This window comes from Ixodes scapularis, unplaced genomic scaffold, assembly GCF_016920785.2.
Source record: "Ixodes scapularis isolate PalLabHiFi unplaced genomic scaffold, ASM1692078v2 PGA_scaffold11__112_contigs__length_91849675, whole genome shotgun sequence".
NCBI lineage: Eukaryota > Metazoa > Arthropoda > Arachnida > Ixodida > Ixodidae > Ixodes > Ixodes scapularis.
Genome location: NW_024609837.1, coordinates 50,359,899 through 50,377,456, shown reverse-complemented (window position 1 = coordinate 50,377,456; position 17,558 = coordinate 50,359,899). Strand labels below are relative to the sequence as shown.

General features: G+C 45.7%; 1 protein-coding gene across 1 annotated transcript in view; it reads right to left on the bottom strand.

Moving 5' to 3' along the window:
- Positions 1–15,265, bottom strand: part of LOC8043413 — a 72,864-nt gene extending 57,599 nt beyond the window's left edge. The window contains exons 1-9 of the mRNA XM_042288997.1: positions 14,123–15,265; positions 13,121–13,244; positions 11,483–11,607; positions 11,263–11,320; positions 11,041–11,161; positions 10,257–10,438; positions 8,771–8,839; positions 8,043–8,130; positions 7,876–7,958 (exon numbers count right to left, since the gene is read on the bottom strand). Coding sequence (XP_042144931.1) covers positions 7,876–7,958; positions 8,043–8,130; positions 8,771–8,839; positions 10,257–10,438; positions 11,041–11,161; positions 11,263–11,320; positions 11,483–11,607; positions 13,121–13,244; positions 14,123–15,265 — 1,993 coding nt within the window. The remainder of the gene's footprint in view (positions 1–7,875; positions 7,959–8,042; positions 8,131–8,770; positions 8,840–10,256; positions 10,439–11,040; positions 11,162–11,262; positions 11,321–11,482; positions 11,608–13,120; positions 13,245–14,122) is intronic.
- Positions 15,266–17,558: the final 2,293 nt, after the last annotated feature.

Genomic DNA, 17,558 nt, shown 5'->3' with positions numbered 1-17,558 from the left:
TGCTAGCTACCTTTAGGTCTACCTACTATACTTCCAATCGGAACCAATCAGAGCTCGGCGTCCTAACGTTACCGCAACTTCCTCTCAAGAGGCAGACGTACTTGCGCCCCGCATAGCCACCGACAGTTTATGATACGCAAAGGGCAGCCTGCTTTGTCCACGCTTCTTGATTAGTGATTTGTCCTTCGGCATTCTTATTACCTAATAACCCAGTCTCATTGGTTGCGAAATGGTAATAGGATGCTGGCGACCCATTACGCCCCGCGTTTTGAAAGCTATCAGTGGCTACGGTAAAAAATCACATTTAAACATTTCTTGGGAGACACAAGGTGATGCACTCACGTCTGTGGTTTGAGGCCGTAGATATCACATACGCATATTCTCGATGTCGCCTTGTCGCGCCACTGCTTTGACGGTACCTCCCTGTACTGAATTCGGTATCCTGTTATGGGGTGGCCGCCGTTGCTGATGGGTTTCGTCCAGGCCAGTGTGGCCGACGTTGGACCGCTCTCGGTGACAACAGGATCGAGGGGAGGGCCCGGTACACCTATACACAATAAACGTGTCGTTATGATACCTGGTAAAGTCCGAGAAGCACAGAGTATGTGCCAACGAGCTGGACGCATGGTGCGTGTGTGTATGACGTGGCGTGACGTCATGAGGTTACGTGAATCCGCGACCTCACGCGGCGCCTTGGTGTCACTATATGTGCCGGTGTCACGTGGCACCCTACGTCAAGGTCATTCAAGCAACATAGTCACTGTAGGGCTGTAATGATGATATGTCTTTGTCCGGTTTGTTGGTCGAGCTCAACGCTCTTGCGTAAAATGCTGCTTTTCTTATACAACCCAGCCCTATAACCCATAATGATCGACAATAAAATACTGCATGTCAGTCATATTAAATAAAGTAATTACCGTGTGCATGATGTTATTATTCTTTGATGATGTCTACCGTTTTTAAACATTTCCTACTTCATTACATTTCATGTTTCTTTATATGTTCTGGAATTATTTTTTTTTTGTAATGTACACTTCGCTTCCTGAACACCAAGCATTGTGCATATGCATTGATGTTTCTAAATCAGTGCTATGTTCATCTATGGTCTTTTTATGTACATTTTTGATCTGTGGCGATAGCCACTGAGAAAAGAAGAAGAAGATCGCGTGCAAATAAAAACAAGAAGATCAGTTCGATTTTGGAATGCGTCAGACGTAGTCGCTTTTCGTCTGTCTTTCTCTACATTGGTGACCCGGACGTCCCAGCATGGAACGTCCAGACGTTCCCCGAGCTGATGCTGGGCTTCCTGCAACCTCCGCTGCGACCGTTGGCGCCTACGCTGTTCGCCTGCCTCCATTCTGGGCACAGCACCCAGAAGTCAGGTTTCTTCAAGTCGAGGGAAGCTTCCGACTGGCCAACATAATATCCCAAGAGGTACGGTTCAGTCATGTCCAGGCTTCGCTGCCGTGCGAAGTGGCGCTGGAGGTCTACGACATCCTCGCACGGCCACCTGCGACGAACCCGTACGATGCGCTCAAGACTGCCATTTTAGAACGCATAATGCTTTCGGAACGCAAACGCCTGCAGCAGTTAGTCTCAGCAGAAGAACTGGGCGACCGTCACCCATCGCAACTTCTGCGCCAGATGCAGGCGCTTCTCGGCGACCGTGCCGCGACGTTTGACAGCCAGTTCTTGAAAGAGCTGTTCTTGCAGCGACTCCCATCGTCGGTGCAAATGATCCTGGCGACTGCATCCGACTTGTCCTTGCCTGCCTTGGCTCTCCACGCCGATAAGATCATGGAGGTTGCAAGCCAACACCCGTCAACATCTACCGTCTCATCAGTACAGCGCCCCGAGCCCGCCACTCCAGCGACTCGCGCACCCATAGCGGCCGAGGTTACTCGGGATGAAATCGCAGCACTGCGAGAAGACGTGCAACAACTACAGGAGCTTGTCACGAGCACATTGCGCCTTTCACGACCTCGCAGCCCTAGGCGATCCTCACAGACCAGAAGCTCCCGCCGTCGTTCTCCCTCGCCACAGGCGAACCACCAGCCAAGGCATAACCAACAGCGGCCAGAGCAACAGCACTGCTGGTATCACCAGCGCTTTGGAGCTGCTGCGGAACGCTGCACCAGGCCTTGCAGCTGGTCGGAAAACAAGACGCGGGATCGCTAGTGGCGACGAGCGCTCCCCTAAATAAGCAAGGTCGCCTGTTCTACATTACGGACGCTACCAGTGGACTGAAGTTCCTGGTCGACACAGGAGCTGAAGTGAGTGTGCTACCCGCAAATTCTTTTGACTGTACACTTACTCCTATCTGCCACCTGCAAGCGGTCAACAGCTCCAACATCCCCGTCTACAGGAAGAGGTCAATCTCGATCAACCTTGGCTTGCGAAGGACGTTTCGTTGGATCTTCCTTGTAGCCAAGGTCAGCCACGCTATTCTAGGAGCGGATTTCTTGTCCCTCTTCTCTCTCCCAGTAGACATGGCCCAAAAGAAAATTCATGACTCAACCACAGGCCTTTTCGTCACCGACCAAACCTCCACACTCCAGCCGTTTGCTTTCACACTTCGCCAACCAATACAGTCGCCCTACGGGGACTTGCTGAGCGAATTCCCATCGTTAACGGCAGCTCCCGACTGGAACAAACCGGTCAGGCATGATGTCGTCCACCGCATCATCACCAGCGGTCAACCTACACACGCGAGGTCTCGTCGGCTAGCTCCCAAAAAGCTTCGCGTCGCTCAGCAAGAGTTCCAACACATGGTGGAGATCGGCATTGCTCGCCCATCCTCGAGTAGTTGGTCCTCTGCACTCCACCTAGTCCCGAAGAAAACAGGCGACTGGCGGCCCTGCGGCGACTATCGCAGCTTGAACGTGACTACAGTCCCCGACCGTTACCCCATCCCCAACATTCAGGACTTCACCACCAACCTGAACGGGTGTACCATATTCTCGAAACTCGACCTACAGAAAGCGTACCATCAGATCCCGGTCGCTCCCGAAGACGTAAAGAAAACCGCAATCGTCACACCGTTTGGACTTTTCGAGTTCACCCGGATGCCTTTCGGTTTGCGAAATGCGGCGCAAAGCTTCCAACGCTTCATCGACGCCATTCTCCGCGGACTACCTTTCGTTTTCGCCTACGTCGATGACGTTCTTGTCGCCAGCTCGTCGCCGGAGGAACATCTACGCCACCTGCGCCTAGTATTCGAGCGTTTCGATGAACATGGCCTGATCATCAACGCAGAAAAATGTGCGTTCGGCGTCCCGTCCTTGGAATTCCTGGGCCACGTGGTAGACTCCAATGGCATCCGACCTCTTCCCGACAAGCTGAAAGCGATCACCGATTTCCCACGTCCAGAATCGCTCCGCCAGCTCCGCCGTTTTCTGGGCCTGGTGAATTACTACAGGCGGTTCATCCCAGGTTGCGCGGCAATATTACTTCCCCTAGAAGCGCTCCTTCAAGCCACGATGGGTACAACAGCCACGGTTGACTGGTCCGACGCTGCAGACAACGCTTTCACTACCATCAAAGAGCGTCTCGCTTCTGCTACCCTCTTAGTTCATCCAGAGCACGACGCCCCCACGAGCGTGATGGTTGATGCCTCTGGATACGCAGTAGGAGGGGTGCTGCAACAACGCGTCAACAACGAGTGGCTCCAACTTGGTTTTTTCTCCAAGAAACTTACACCAACCGAGCAACGATATAGTGCCTTCGGCCGTGAACTCCTCGCGGCTTACCTTACCATCAAGCACTTCAGATTCTTCCTGGAAGGACGATCGTTCGTGATCTTTACAGATCACAAGCCACTAACCAATGCCTTCAGATCATCTAAGGCCACATACTCTCCGAGAGAGACGCGACGCTTGGCATTCCTAGGTGAATTTTCTACCGACATTCAGCATATCAAGGGCGTCCACAACATCCCCGCCGACACCCTCAGCCGCGTCTCCGCAGTTCAGTACCGCGGGTGTGACCTTAGACAACTCCCTGCTCTACAGGAGAGTGACGAAGAGCTCCGCAACCTTCGCTCTTCCCCAACCTCCTCTCTCCATCTTGAGGACGTTTACTTCTCCGACTTGGGCACAACATCGTTTGCGACGTCGACCCGGCGACCGGACGGAAACGGCCTTATCTGCCCTTACCACTTCGGCGTCAGATCTTCAACAACCTTCATGCTCTCTCACACCCAGGCATCCGCGCTTCTCAAAATCTAATCGCGGAACGATTTGTCTGGCATGGCATGAACACTGATGTCCGCGCGTGGGCACGAACATGCATTGCTTGTCAGCAGAGTAAGGTGTCCCGGCACACCATCGCGCCTCTGGCAAAGTTTGCACTTCCCGACACGCGCTTTGCCACCATTCACGTGGACCTCATCGGACCCCTACCGTCATCGCAGGGCTACCGGTACCTCCTAACCGCCATCGACAGGTTCACGCGCTGGCCGGAGGCTTGTCCCATCAAAGACATCACTGCCGAGACTGTCGCCTCTGCGCTTCTGTCCACCTGGATCTCCCGCTTTGGGGTTCCCGCCGAAATCGTGACCGATCGCGGACGCCAATTCGAATCGGCCATTTTCCGAAGCTTGACAACTCTTCTTGGCATCGCTCACTTGAAGACCACAGCCTACCACCCTCAGGCAAATGGTTTGGTTGAGCGGTTCCATCGCCATCTCAAGGCCTCCCTCATGGCCCACTCCACACCAGATAAATGGGCCACGTCTCTACCCATCGTCCTCCTAGGGTGGCGCACAGCCATAAAGGAAGACCTCGGGTGTGCCGCATCACATCTAGTTTATGGAACATCGCTGCGCCTCCCAGCTGAATTGGTCAGCCCTACCACTCCGACCCACGGCGGCCCTACGATGACTGCAGGATTGCCTTACGTGGAAGACTTAGCCCGTCTGTTCGGTGACGTGCGCGCTACACCGACGCGGACACGCCAGAGCAAGCCTCCTTTCTTCCATCGCGACCTGCACAACAGTGGCTACGTGTTTTTGCGCGTCGACAGCGTCCGCCGTTCGCTCCAGCAACCTTACACTGGTCCCCACCTCGTCGTGGCACGTGGCGAAAAAACATTCACGCTGCGAGTTAATGGCCGCGACACGGTCGTGTCCGTTGACCGCCTCAAGCCAGCATTTGTTGAGAGCGATACGATCGTTCAGCCGACCGATCTTCCCAGCGTGCAAGCCACCTCGAGCTCAACAGTAGCACACGCGACCCGCATCAAACACTCCAGGACAGTTCACTGGGACGACTGCGTCTCCAAAGGGGGGCTATGTGGCGATAGCCACTGAGAAAAGAAGAAGAAGATCGCGTGCAAATAAAAACAAGAAGATCAGTTCGATTTTGGAATGCGTCAGACGTAGTCGCTTTTCGTCTGTCTTTCTCTACAGATCCTTTTTCCACCACGTACAAGCTTTCTACACTTTAGTGGGTCGCTGAGTGTGTATTTGTAGTTGTATTCCTAAATAAACATTACCCTTATTATTTTCCAGGTCGTTGCACATTGTGAAATTGCTGATATGTCCTGTGCATTATAAAAAAATAAAAACAAAACAAAAAAGCTAGCACTTTATAAAATTTGATCACCTAATAGAAACATGCATAGCAATCAATTCAGACCCCTCCAAAGAAAGGTCTCGCTACTTAAAGATGACGCTAATATCTGTTTGTTTTGTCACCGGATAAGCTTCCTTTGTCGTACACGTGTCCTATACAGGAACCAAGACACCCTTTTATGGTTAAGATCAACGCCTCTAGAAGGTGATCCCACAACACGCTTGTATTTTGGTGTCGACTCTAGAAACAATAGCGTGTTTCTGTTTCGCTCGTAACTCAAAGTGTGTCTCACGAAACAAACAAAACAACAAAAAAAAAAAAAAACACCTACTGTACTTTATTCTTGTTGATAATGCAATTAAAATGCAAAGTTGCAAGCGAGCTGGACAGAGATTATTTTCGTCATATTAGTATTTTAGTTGTTTTTGTTTCCAAGCGTATCTTCTTTAGACACCTAACAATTGTTCTTTTCTGCGCATTCAATGTCCCTCTGAGCAGCGGTATCGGGCTTTGACTAAGTAATGCCGAAGTTGGTTTATGTCCGAACATTTTTTGTACCTAGTAATCAAGGGTTTTCACGTGCTCTCATCGACGATATTGTAGTCCATTAAATTTTTAATGTATTGGAACAAAACTGTGATCAAGGCTTAGTACGTCTCTGTATAGCCAACTTTCTGTGGAATGGTCACGAATATGGTGAATTCGAGTGGTCGCCTCTGTCCTCTGACCTTGACTCAACGGAGCCCTTCTTCCTCGCCGCCAGATCAACTCGAGATGCTTTTCAGGCGATCCCCACTGCAGGGCTCAAAGCGCTCTGACATTCTTGGGCAAGTCATAGAAGTAAAACTTTTTGATATGGGTAAATTAATAACAAAAAAAATATTTTGCAGAGTACGACGGAAAATTAAGCAAAACTGTACGCTCCCAACGTGATGAAATAACGGCTGTGACGGACTACGAACTGTTCTACGCACCGACATGTAAAACAGAAAAGAAAAAAAGAGGCAGCGTCGTACGACCTCGATTTTGTGCGCTCTGGAAAGAGTGCTTGAGACCGCACAGAAAGAACCACGCGAATGTTTCATCAGGGCATAAATATTGAAAGCGCAAGTCACGGCACTTAATTGATGAACACATAGATAAAATATGACAAACGCCATGACGTTGCGCCCTAGACGCTTTTTGAATGGTCAGGACGGCTTATAACATCGGCTGCGCTCTGACTTGAGGAGGCACCAAGTACCTGGTTCAATTGAGAAGATGAAGCAGGGTTTTTTGGCCCACATAAGCAAACGACGCTTAGCAGAAATTTAAAACACCGCGAATGTGTCGCTACTGCTGAGCCTGGAAGTAGAACCTTGGAGAACATGACATTAGCTGGATCAAAATATATGAGGGAAAAACTACATTTTTGTTTGAGCCGACGTTCATGTGAGTCTAGTATAAATGGTATTAATGAACTAAAGACATGCTACTGCTGGCGTCTGTAGCATTTATGTAAGTGGAAAATACGTCTTTGCAAAGAAAAAACGCGTTGTATTCTTACTTACTGATAATTTGTTCTTTCAATGATATAAATGCTACAGAAGCTCGCAGTGATATTTTCTCATTTGATTTGGTTTGACGTAGGTGGTGGTCGACTTATAAAAAATACACGTATATTTATCTGGCGTTTTTAATCTTGATAATATCATGTACACAAACTATCGCATTGTATCACCACTGCCAGCGTTACATATTGAAGGGGTTACAGCGTTCTGCTGTCTGTAGTTTATAGGCCGGGTTACAGAAAACCGGGGTTAATTTTTTCGATCGAGCCGGGTAGGTGCTTGGGACACAATTCTTTGTCAATGCAGTCAAAGCTCATGAAACGCGTGCCCTCAAACTCTGGGAGCTGATGAAAGTTAACATCTCCTAGATAAGAACGGCAGAGTGCTGAATTAGCGGCATGTGTTGTGTCGTACACTTATTTGCTCCCAAGTTTCGGGTGTTCAAGACCTTAAATGTTCTCCAGCTCGCCTACCTATTCATAGGTATTTCTACTATAGTTTAAGTGTTTACCGTCCCCAAAAATCTAAAAGACCCATTCAAGGATAAAATATCAGGTGGCTTTGCAGGATTCACGTCAGCCAGGCATACATCGCTTCGGTCGAGCATATAAGTGCCCACCTTTGTTCCCTTCTCTCTCTCTACCAAATAGCGCCTTTCGCCAAAGTGTGCTTAGCACTGCTTCGTTACCTGCGAGGCGAGTGCGTCTCTTTCACAGTTCGAGACTGTATACGCCATTAAACAAATTACTTACTGCGTGGCTCATAACTCGTCCTAGGGACATCTTCCAAGTAGTTCAATCCCAGCATGCCATAAGTCCTGAAATTTCTTCGTGACCTGAGGATTCAATGAGTTTTCATATTAAAAACCGCAAGCTCGATTGGCAAACCTCCTGAAGACGAATGTCGAACATCGTCTTACTTGTAGTAATCGTCTTTGTTTTCTTCAGGAGATAAGACATACGGGGGATCGGCCAACCTTGACGCTCTTTCAACGGCCTCTGATGCATCTGCGTCGAAGGAAACGTACTCAGCTGTAGCTTCATTTGTTGAGGAGAAGTCATATTGAGATATACTTAAAAAGAAAAGACAATTCGGAACGATACATGAGAGGCCACATTTGAGAACTAAATACGACAATCGAGATTGCCATTTCCGGTACCTGATTTTAGTGTGGTACTTGCTCTAACTGAAACGGTTAATTTGTAGCTACGTTTGCTCTGCCGCCTTCTACCACCCAGTGAACTGACGAAAAATCAAGATAAGTAGTTTCTGAACCCCCTTAATTTAAACATTTTATTCTTAGCATAGTCTGTTTTTGAACAAAATATGGGCCACCTAAATCAGCGGACATGAGTACGAGGATTCTTTTGTGTTATTGTATACTGTTGGCATCTAAGTGAATAAAAGCAAACTTGAATGTTGTAACGATAAAATAATCACGGTAAATAAGTCAGGAGAGTTCGTCCACCTATAAGAAGACCAAATGCATTTTTGTCAGAAGCCACTAGGTTTATGTATCACGAATCAGCTGTAAGTTTGGTCAGCCTTTAAACAAGAGTAAGACAGCGGAGCGAGGGAGTATATGTCAAATATAAATCGTACATCGAGTTTTATTAGGTAAAGTGGAGAACAATGAATATTGCTTACTTCGTCTGTCGTCAACGTGCATTTTCTCGAGTCGGCGTCGTTCTTCTTGGAAGTCGCTGCTGCCTTCCTCTGAAAATATTCGAAGCAAAAACGTCGACATTATTGATTTTATGTACAGTCCAACGCCTTTTGTGCATAAATAATGTTTTATTTATTTTGCGTGCTATGATTGGACGAAATAAACAATTTTTAAAAGTTTTTTTTTTTGCATCGAATAAAAAAGTACGTATTGCAATAATACACGTAAATGGGCAATAATCACTGTAAAACCTTCAACTGATTTCGAAAAAGCTTCGAATTTCCCCAGCCATGCTTTTTTTCAGTTTTTTTTTTTTGTAACACCGCATGTGTGTTGTATTAGCAAAAACGACACTTATTATTATCATTTTCTGGAAGTCGAGAAACGCCTCTCGTATTTTGTAGTTATTTTGATTTTTTAAAATTTTTATGTGCTTGGAACTTGGAAATGATATTGCGTCTACTTTTCGGTAGAACACTCATCTTCATAAAGTCTAGAAGTTATTCTACAAAATATATATGTTTCTGTTATTCGCCACATGCGTTGTTTAGCAAACATTGCGCATGCAGTGTCTGGAGACCAAATAGCGGTGTCAATCTTGTGGAATTTTTTTCTTTCATCTTGTATGTTGTCTTTGTCGCTTGCCGTTTAAAAACAATTAAGAACAGTTATTAAATAGTTAGGTCTGAACGAGCGGTACAGTAGCAATTATACAAAGAAAATTAATTAAATTTCAAAGGAGAGTGCATCTCTTTCAAAACCAGTCTCCATTTGAAACTTTCATTCATGAAAGACTACACTACACTACAATTCGATGCATCTCCAAGAACATGCTCTCCGGTGTTAAATAATATCCTATAAACCTGTTACTTTGTAAGCTCGCCAGCAACTGTTGTTTTGTTTGACTAGCACAGTGACCGGCCCCACGAATTATACCTGGTGTTTTCAAGCGCTATAAGACTTTAAAATACCTAAATTAAGCCTATGAACAACGTGTAACAAAACATTTCACAGCAGTGTTTTTTGCATTTAATATACAGATATTTGAGCTGTGCAGCTTTCTTTAAAACGAATAAAATCACAAATTCCTGTTATTTTTGAGCACAGAAAGAAAAACATAAACCGTCTCGGTCATACTGATACACGCAAATGTTCCCACATAAAATAAAATATTGAGACATTGAAAGCAGATGCCGCGGATTTGAGCGTGTGTGGTATTATATGAGGGTAACAGCGTCAACCACAAGGTTTGTTCCCGGGTGTCGTTCCTTTTCATAGAAATAGCACGTTTTTAATCATATATTGTTTCCAGAAACTCACACTTACAACATTTCAGTATGATGTATATATGCACCACCAAAAGGACACCTTTGAGGAAGTGTTTTGTTTTGCTCCGTTCACTGGCCTAATGATGATTTATTTACGCCTGACTAGCGTTCGGGATGCCCCTGTAGAAATACTACACACCCAGGCCAGCAATCTCAAGGATGCTGGTGGAAGCAGCCGTTCCAGAGTCGTTTTCGGCGGTACACGTGTAGACTCCGGCATCGGCGGGCGACACCTTCTGAAGGCAGACCCGGCAGATGCCGTCCCTACTGATGATCACATCCGTTGTCAAGTTAGTCCTAAGCGGCTTCGAGTCCTTCGTCCTGGAAGAAATAAAGCGTGTGTTCTACTTCGTTCCCCCTTAATTCCGGACGTAGCCGAAGCTACCAGCTTATGGAACCAGTGAAACGCTATTTAAAGAGCAGGCACCCGGCCTTCCATGTACTTGACTTGTTCAGCGACGATGGATCACGCACAGAAACGTGACAAACATCATGTTGGCGATCCTTCGATGGAATACGAGTGGACTCATTAGCTGGTTGGGTCGGCTGCCTACGAGCTTAAAGTGGAACAAGGTATGGAACCTCGACAACGGACATTGAGACCCTTCAAAGACAAATAAGATATCTAATCATTATCATTGTCGATTATTTCTCTCATATTTTATTGCCAATTGTTTTCTCTCTATTTCCTTGCCCCCAGTGCAAAGCACTTTCCGAGAGCACGCTTTTAGACTAACCTTTCTTGTTTCAATCATCCTCTTATTCAACTAGGCAAGAATGACTGCCAAAAAAGTAACTACACAGTACCAATGGTGGCATAGATTTCACGTGGTTTGTTGTCTTTTGTCAGCACGATGCTTATAGATAGTTTTAAATCTAATGACGGTGGATTACTCTGAGCTCCTCAGAAACACAAGTTTCACAGATGAACTGTCAGACGTAAACCACTCTTTGGTATTTCAACATAACCGCCATTAACTTTCTCATAACCCTGCCGCAACTCCGGATATCCACATCTGTACACATGCCTCTGAGTTCCGCCACCTGCCAAGTAATTCGTTCTTAACTCGAGATGATGTTTATGTTTTGTACTATTTTTCTACCACTGGTTTCATAATGTGATCATGTATATTTTTGTTTCTTACTTAAAATGTTTTTGTGGATGTACACCAATCGAATGACGATTATGGTAGTTTGGGGCATCTTGAATTAAGATATAAATAAACATTAGATTTCCAGCTGTTCGCGTATTGCTTAACACTTGGTACATTATTCGCAAAAGGGAAATGGCATCAAAAATATTCGCAGTATCGATCTGTGTCAAAAATGTGTGAAGCGAGAAGAAAGTAAATCTTGCTCTCACACTTTAAGGGTCGGAAGAGGAGAGCCACTGGCTTTCCACGAAAACACGGCTTTTCCTCCAGCCCGAACAGTGAGGTCAGGGGCGCAAGATTCAAACTTCGGCTCTTCGGGCGTCAGATCCCTTTCACCTGAGGCGAAAACGCATGGGGTTATTGACCAAAATTAATTCAGTGTTTTAAACGCACAGTTTAAAATGTAGCGTCTAACATTGACCCACGTGAAGGTCATATGAATTTTTTTTCTGTTCAATTTATCTGCACCTTAACGTAAGGCATAGTACATTAAAAGGGTAACTCCAACGCCGAAATACACATGATATGTTAAACCCTCTTCGTCTCTTCTAATATAAAAGGCCATAACACAATATATTTTATTTCAATAAAATGGCCGTAATATGTACATATGTGCATGCGATTAAGTTTATATTTTTCTTCTGCGATGAAGAAAAGTAGTAAGTTGGTCTGCTTTGAATGCGCTACCCAAAAGCCACCTAGCTACCCAAAATAAGCACATCTTCGAAATACCTAGTTTTCACTCTCCCAAAATGCTATTTGTTACCTCCTAACTCAAATCAGCTATTGAAGAAAGGGATAATTAAGGTTAGGCCAAGACCAACGTTCGGATTTTCACGTCTTCTGCAGTGAGGTGACATGACATGTTGTATAAATTGCAAGTCGATCCGAGTGTCTGAAACACTGTATTCACGTGTTGGTTCCTTTTTGTGCAGTCTTGAGTATTCACCCCAGTAGTCATAATTCACGCCATCAGACTTTTGTACCTCGTCGTCATTTCTGGCAACCTCCGCCGTCATTTCTTCACCAATTTTTATCGGAAAATTTCCTCGACTTCCCTAGATTTCCAAGAAACATTTTAATTTGCTTCAATATTGGGATTATCGTTATGGAGTAAATTAAGAATAAATTCCTGTGGTTCGGTGGCCATTGAAAGGCTAAATTTGCTTCGTTGGATCATTTTACATAACTAAACTTTTTTACTTTGGCCTTGTGTGCCCCCCCCCCCCCCCCAAATCGCCGTTGCTACCACTAAAGATTATCACTGGGCCCGACAATATACAAAGAAGCCGTCTTCCCGCTGTGCTCGACCGCCACGGGAAGGAAAATGGGAAGAGACACGTCTCTAAAGCCCTCTGAAACCCATTAAAAAATTAATCCCTAGATTTCAAGAAATTTCCCTTTGCCCCTAAACGATTCTACGTATCCCTCCATCTAGGAAAAAATCGCTGAAGTTGGCAGCACTGGTTGTCGTGAACGCGCGGATCTACATCATATTACGCTCATGTCTCGTTAATATGGATGCTCGCTATATGGATTCCACTTTCGGGGACAAACTGGGAAAATACATGCATTTTTGTCTCGTTATTATGGACAACTCACATTATGAACAATTTTCGGGGAAAACGGAGGTGTTCCTATTAACGAGACATCCTTGTACAACATTTTACATTACATTTTTATTGCAAGTTGATTCTCAGCTTCTCGCGCCAAATTAGAGTATTCAAGAACTGTATAAACAAAAACTATTATAAGTTGTACTTTGATATGCTATATCGAATGCGTACAATAATGCACTGACGCAATTTCCAGCCAAAGCATTACTATAAAAATTTTTTTCCGGTTTTACCTGTAACCCGCAGGTAAGCACTTGTCGTTGCTTCCCCGTAGGCGTTTCTTGCGGTGCAAGTATACTCTCCCGTGTCTGCAGTTTTAAGGTTAAAGATTTCCAAGCTGCATAGGCCGTAGTCTTGCTGAAATAAGAAAACAAATCAAGACACGTTGAAATTTGTTGAAAATCCGCTACATTTTACCAAAATTGAACGACTAATAAACTAAGATTTCGTCACTTTTAAAATTTGTGTGCACGCAAAAAATTATAAATCATGTTCATCCCCTCCGGCCGTGCCACATGCGTATGTACTTCAAGCCAAATTTAATTTCACTTCAAAAAGATTACAAGTGTTTGCATATAATAGTTTTAAGTTTTAGTAAAGCTCAAAATACCGGCATCACGCAGTTCCTAACAATCTTCCCCACAAAGTATTGTAAGAACATTCTCGATTGTCTGTAATGCTTACTAATTATTAATACCGCTTTATCTTGTAATTATAAAGTTATAAAGGTACGAACTCAGCTCAAAATATTTCTGCAAACAAATAGAACGGTCGCAATTGACTATAAAACAAAATATCAATTTCGCATAAACCGGGCTCACTTAGCACAACGCGACTCGTGCTGCATGAACTCTCCGAAGCACCATTGTTAAAGGAAATTTAAACAAGTGAAAGACTTACAATTCCTTGTAACACGAAATTAGAGCTCAGCTCTTGAGGAGGAGCAGAGGAGTGTACGGAGGGGAGGACATGCGCCTCCTCCCCCTCCTTTCCTCCTCTCCTTCTCCTCTCCTCCTCCACTCCCATTTAGCGGGTTACTTTTCCTCGCTAAATTTAACGGGTAAATTGACATCGCTTGACCTCACCACCAAATCAGTTTTCCCGCTAAATTTAGCGGGGCCACTGTGACGTCCCATAATTCAACGCGGACGGTTACGCCGATGGCGATTCCGCTCAATACAGAAACGGGCGCCTGAGGGCTGCGCTCTAAAAATAACACGAAGAGGACAACTCACATGGTTGATTGATATCTGTCTGTTCTCCAAGGACACCTTGACGCCGTTCTTCAGCCACGTGACCTGAGGGGTCGGATCACCGACCACGGTGCAATGCAGCTTGACCCTGTACCCACTCGGTGCAATTCTATTCTCGAGGCGAGTGATGAAACGCGGAGCCTCTCCTTTCGGCACCGGCTTGGGACGTGGCAATTGCGCCACTGGTTCGTCGGACTCGGAGTCACTTTTCGACAACCGACGACTGAGGTACGGGCGCGAACTCGCGTCTGGATAGGGCCTTGCACGAGTCGTTTCGGGCGATCCTTCAGATTTTCTGCCGTTCGAAGTCTTGCCGTTGCTTTGTTCCCCTGTCGGCTTCTCCCTTGTCTTCAGCTCCCGTCGTAACATGCTCTGCATGGAATGCAACAGTTCGAGATCCCTTTCCAGACTGGACATCTCGGAGGAAATCTTCTTGGCTAGCCTGTCCATGTTCGACTTCCTGTGCGAATAGTCGCTTTCGATGGTCTTGGACAGCGACGTTATCCTTCTTGTGTAAGGTCGCCTGGTGCGCATGTCAAACTCCTTGAGTCTGGCTTGAGTCTTGTAATACTGTGCGTCAGGGTAATAGTAGAATCTTCGGTCTTCGGCCCTAAGACCCAGCGGTCCTTGAGGCCTCCACTGGGTACCGGGAAGGCTAATACTTGAGTCAAGCCCCGAGTCGGATGGTGAGGCGGAAAGAAGGTCGCGTTGTTTCGCGTACGGTGCTTCGAGCATATCTTCAACAAAAGATTCATCCGTTTCCACTTCGCTTAGTTGTGTAGAGGTGTCAGGCTTGGTTACACTAAGCACCACTCCTTCTGGTTGGACTGTTGTTACAATAGCAGTCGGCTCGGCAGCGCTCCGAACATATCCAACCGAACAGTATTCGGTAGAAGGCCGTTCGGGTCTTCTCAATTTCCCCTCACAAAGAAGGGTATCGATTACGTAATTTAGTGGAACAGGTAGGCTTTCGCTCAGCGTGAACCGTCCAGCGATTGGAATGAGTTTGTCGGGATCTGAGAAATGACTCGTGGACTCAAGTTGTAAGGGTGGAGCCAGCACTAACAAAGGGTGCTCGACGTCAATGATCAAGAAGGAAGATTCTGGTAGCAAGTTTTTGTACATTCTGTACTCTGCCTGCGTGACTAACTTCACAATAATCCCGTCTGGGACTTTTGTAGGGGACATGTTTTGCGTCTGATCGAGGAGAAGTGGCGACGAGAATACGACCAGCGAAAATATATGGGATACCAGGAGAATTGGCAGAGGGCGCTGTGATGTCGGGGCGGGTTCTGTAGGTGACTCTTCGGCTAAATGCCAACTGGTAATCGTCAAGACACAGCTGACTGTCAGCGGCACGTAACTGGTGGTTCCACTTTCGTAGCGCGGTTCTTCTTGCAATAAGTCAAAGCTTGCATCGCTTACGAAGGGCACGATTCCAAAAGAATGCTCGCGGACTAAACTTTTCAGTTTTTCTTCTTTTTGCAAAACTGCGTCACTTGGAACAACAACACCAATTGTCTCAATTGTTTCCTCCTCATGAGGTTTATTATCTTCAAGCACGACAGCGGGTTCGCTGAGACCCAATTTTTCAAATATTTCAAGACTTGCCCGCTTGGTCAATGCGTCGTATTCAGCTTCTGTAATGTCGCCCGATTCTACCTTGACCACCGAGCTGGGAACAAGAGAGTCGTAATCGCTCCATTCGCTGACTCCTGGAGCCGTCACCTGAGACACCGTCTCCGATGCAGCCGCATCCTCGTTGAGGAACTCGTCGACATCGAGCGAAGAGCGCTGGTCATCGCTGTCGTATTTGGTCACTGTCAAGGTGGCGTCGTCGGCTGTCGAGGCAAAGTCTTGCTCAGTGGCGATGGCTTCTGTTGCTTCTGTAGAGTTAGTCTCCATCGGCAGGCTCTCTGCCCTCGACTCTGGTCCCAGACGTAGAAGGGTGACAGGCTCGGAGCTCTGGCTTGGCTTGCTGGTTCCGTAGACGGTGACGGCCCGCACTCTGAACGCGTATTGCCCACCTTCAATGAGCCCGTAAACAGTGCAGTGTTCCTGGTGTGCAGTGGTGGCTTTCATCCAAAGTTCATTGTTCATCTGCACGAAAACAAAACAAACACAGTATATGCTATTTAGTCATCAGATTTAAAAAAAAATCACTTCACATGAGTACGGTTAGCAAATTTGAAAAACGTTTCTTCTTCGTCTATGGTTAATACTGAAAACAAATGGTGTTTATAATAAAGCTATACATAATTAAATATTATCTTGCGAGTGAATTCGCTTTTTTCTGGTCTACTTACAACTTGACATTCGTGAGGATACTTGCCGGTTAAAACGTCCTGTCCAATTGCCAAAAACCGACATGTAAACTTTTCATGTTGAAAAAAAGCATCCTCCAGTTTGAGTCACCACAGACCCACATTTTTTATCACAAAAATAGGAAGCGCGAAAGACGAGGGCGGGTGGAAGGCAACGCAGGAAAATCGCTTACTCTCAACTGACGTTTTAATTCGATGGAGGACAAAAACGAAGACATAAAAAATCCAAATGTTAAAAGCGCCAGGAGAAAGGAGAGAAAGTTCCAAAAAAGATTAAGAATTAAACAAAGAGAAAAATAATAAAAAATATTAAAGCGAAAGGAAAGGGTTTACACTGTTAAAGTAACAGAGTAATACATAAAATTAAAGGAAAAGATAAAGGTAACGCGAATTTTAGAAAAAAAAAAGAAAAATATTGAATCTTTTGATGACAAGGTCCCAGATGAAGCACTTATGCAGAAGTCTTCTTTTTTTTTTTTACAATGGCTTTAGCCTAAAACGTTTCGCGAGTGTGCTTATCGGAACGCCGCCTCAGAGTCCTTGAGCTGGACAGCAGCGGGGAACATCCGCAGTCCCCCACATGTCCAGCGAGATGCACCGAGGGTGTGGATTTGAGAGATAGCGCATGTTTTTTGAGCCTTACGATAATACATCTTCCGGACTGTCCAACATAAACCTTCCGACAGGCGAACGGGGTCTTGTACACAACTCCGCAACCGCAGTTAAGGTATTTGTTGTAGTGTCTAACGCCGTATTCATCAGGCTTTTTGCGTTGGGCGTTGACTCTGGGTCAGAGCTTTTTCAGTGTGTCTGGGACTCAAAACACAACCCGCACATCATATTTTAGGCATATCTCTCAAAGTTAGGAGATTCGATGAATGTAAGGGACGACTACCGGTCGGTTTCTTTTTTTCTACTTCAGTTGCCTGTTCTCTTTGGTTTGATGATAATTTCAGCAAAGTCAGACAGGCTCAAAGTGGGGCGCATGGTGTTTAAGCCTTTTTTAATTTTTTTTAACCGCGGTTTTTTTAACCGCATTTTTTTATTTTTGCAATGTTTAACCAATAAGGCCAACAATTTTTTTTTTCACATTT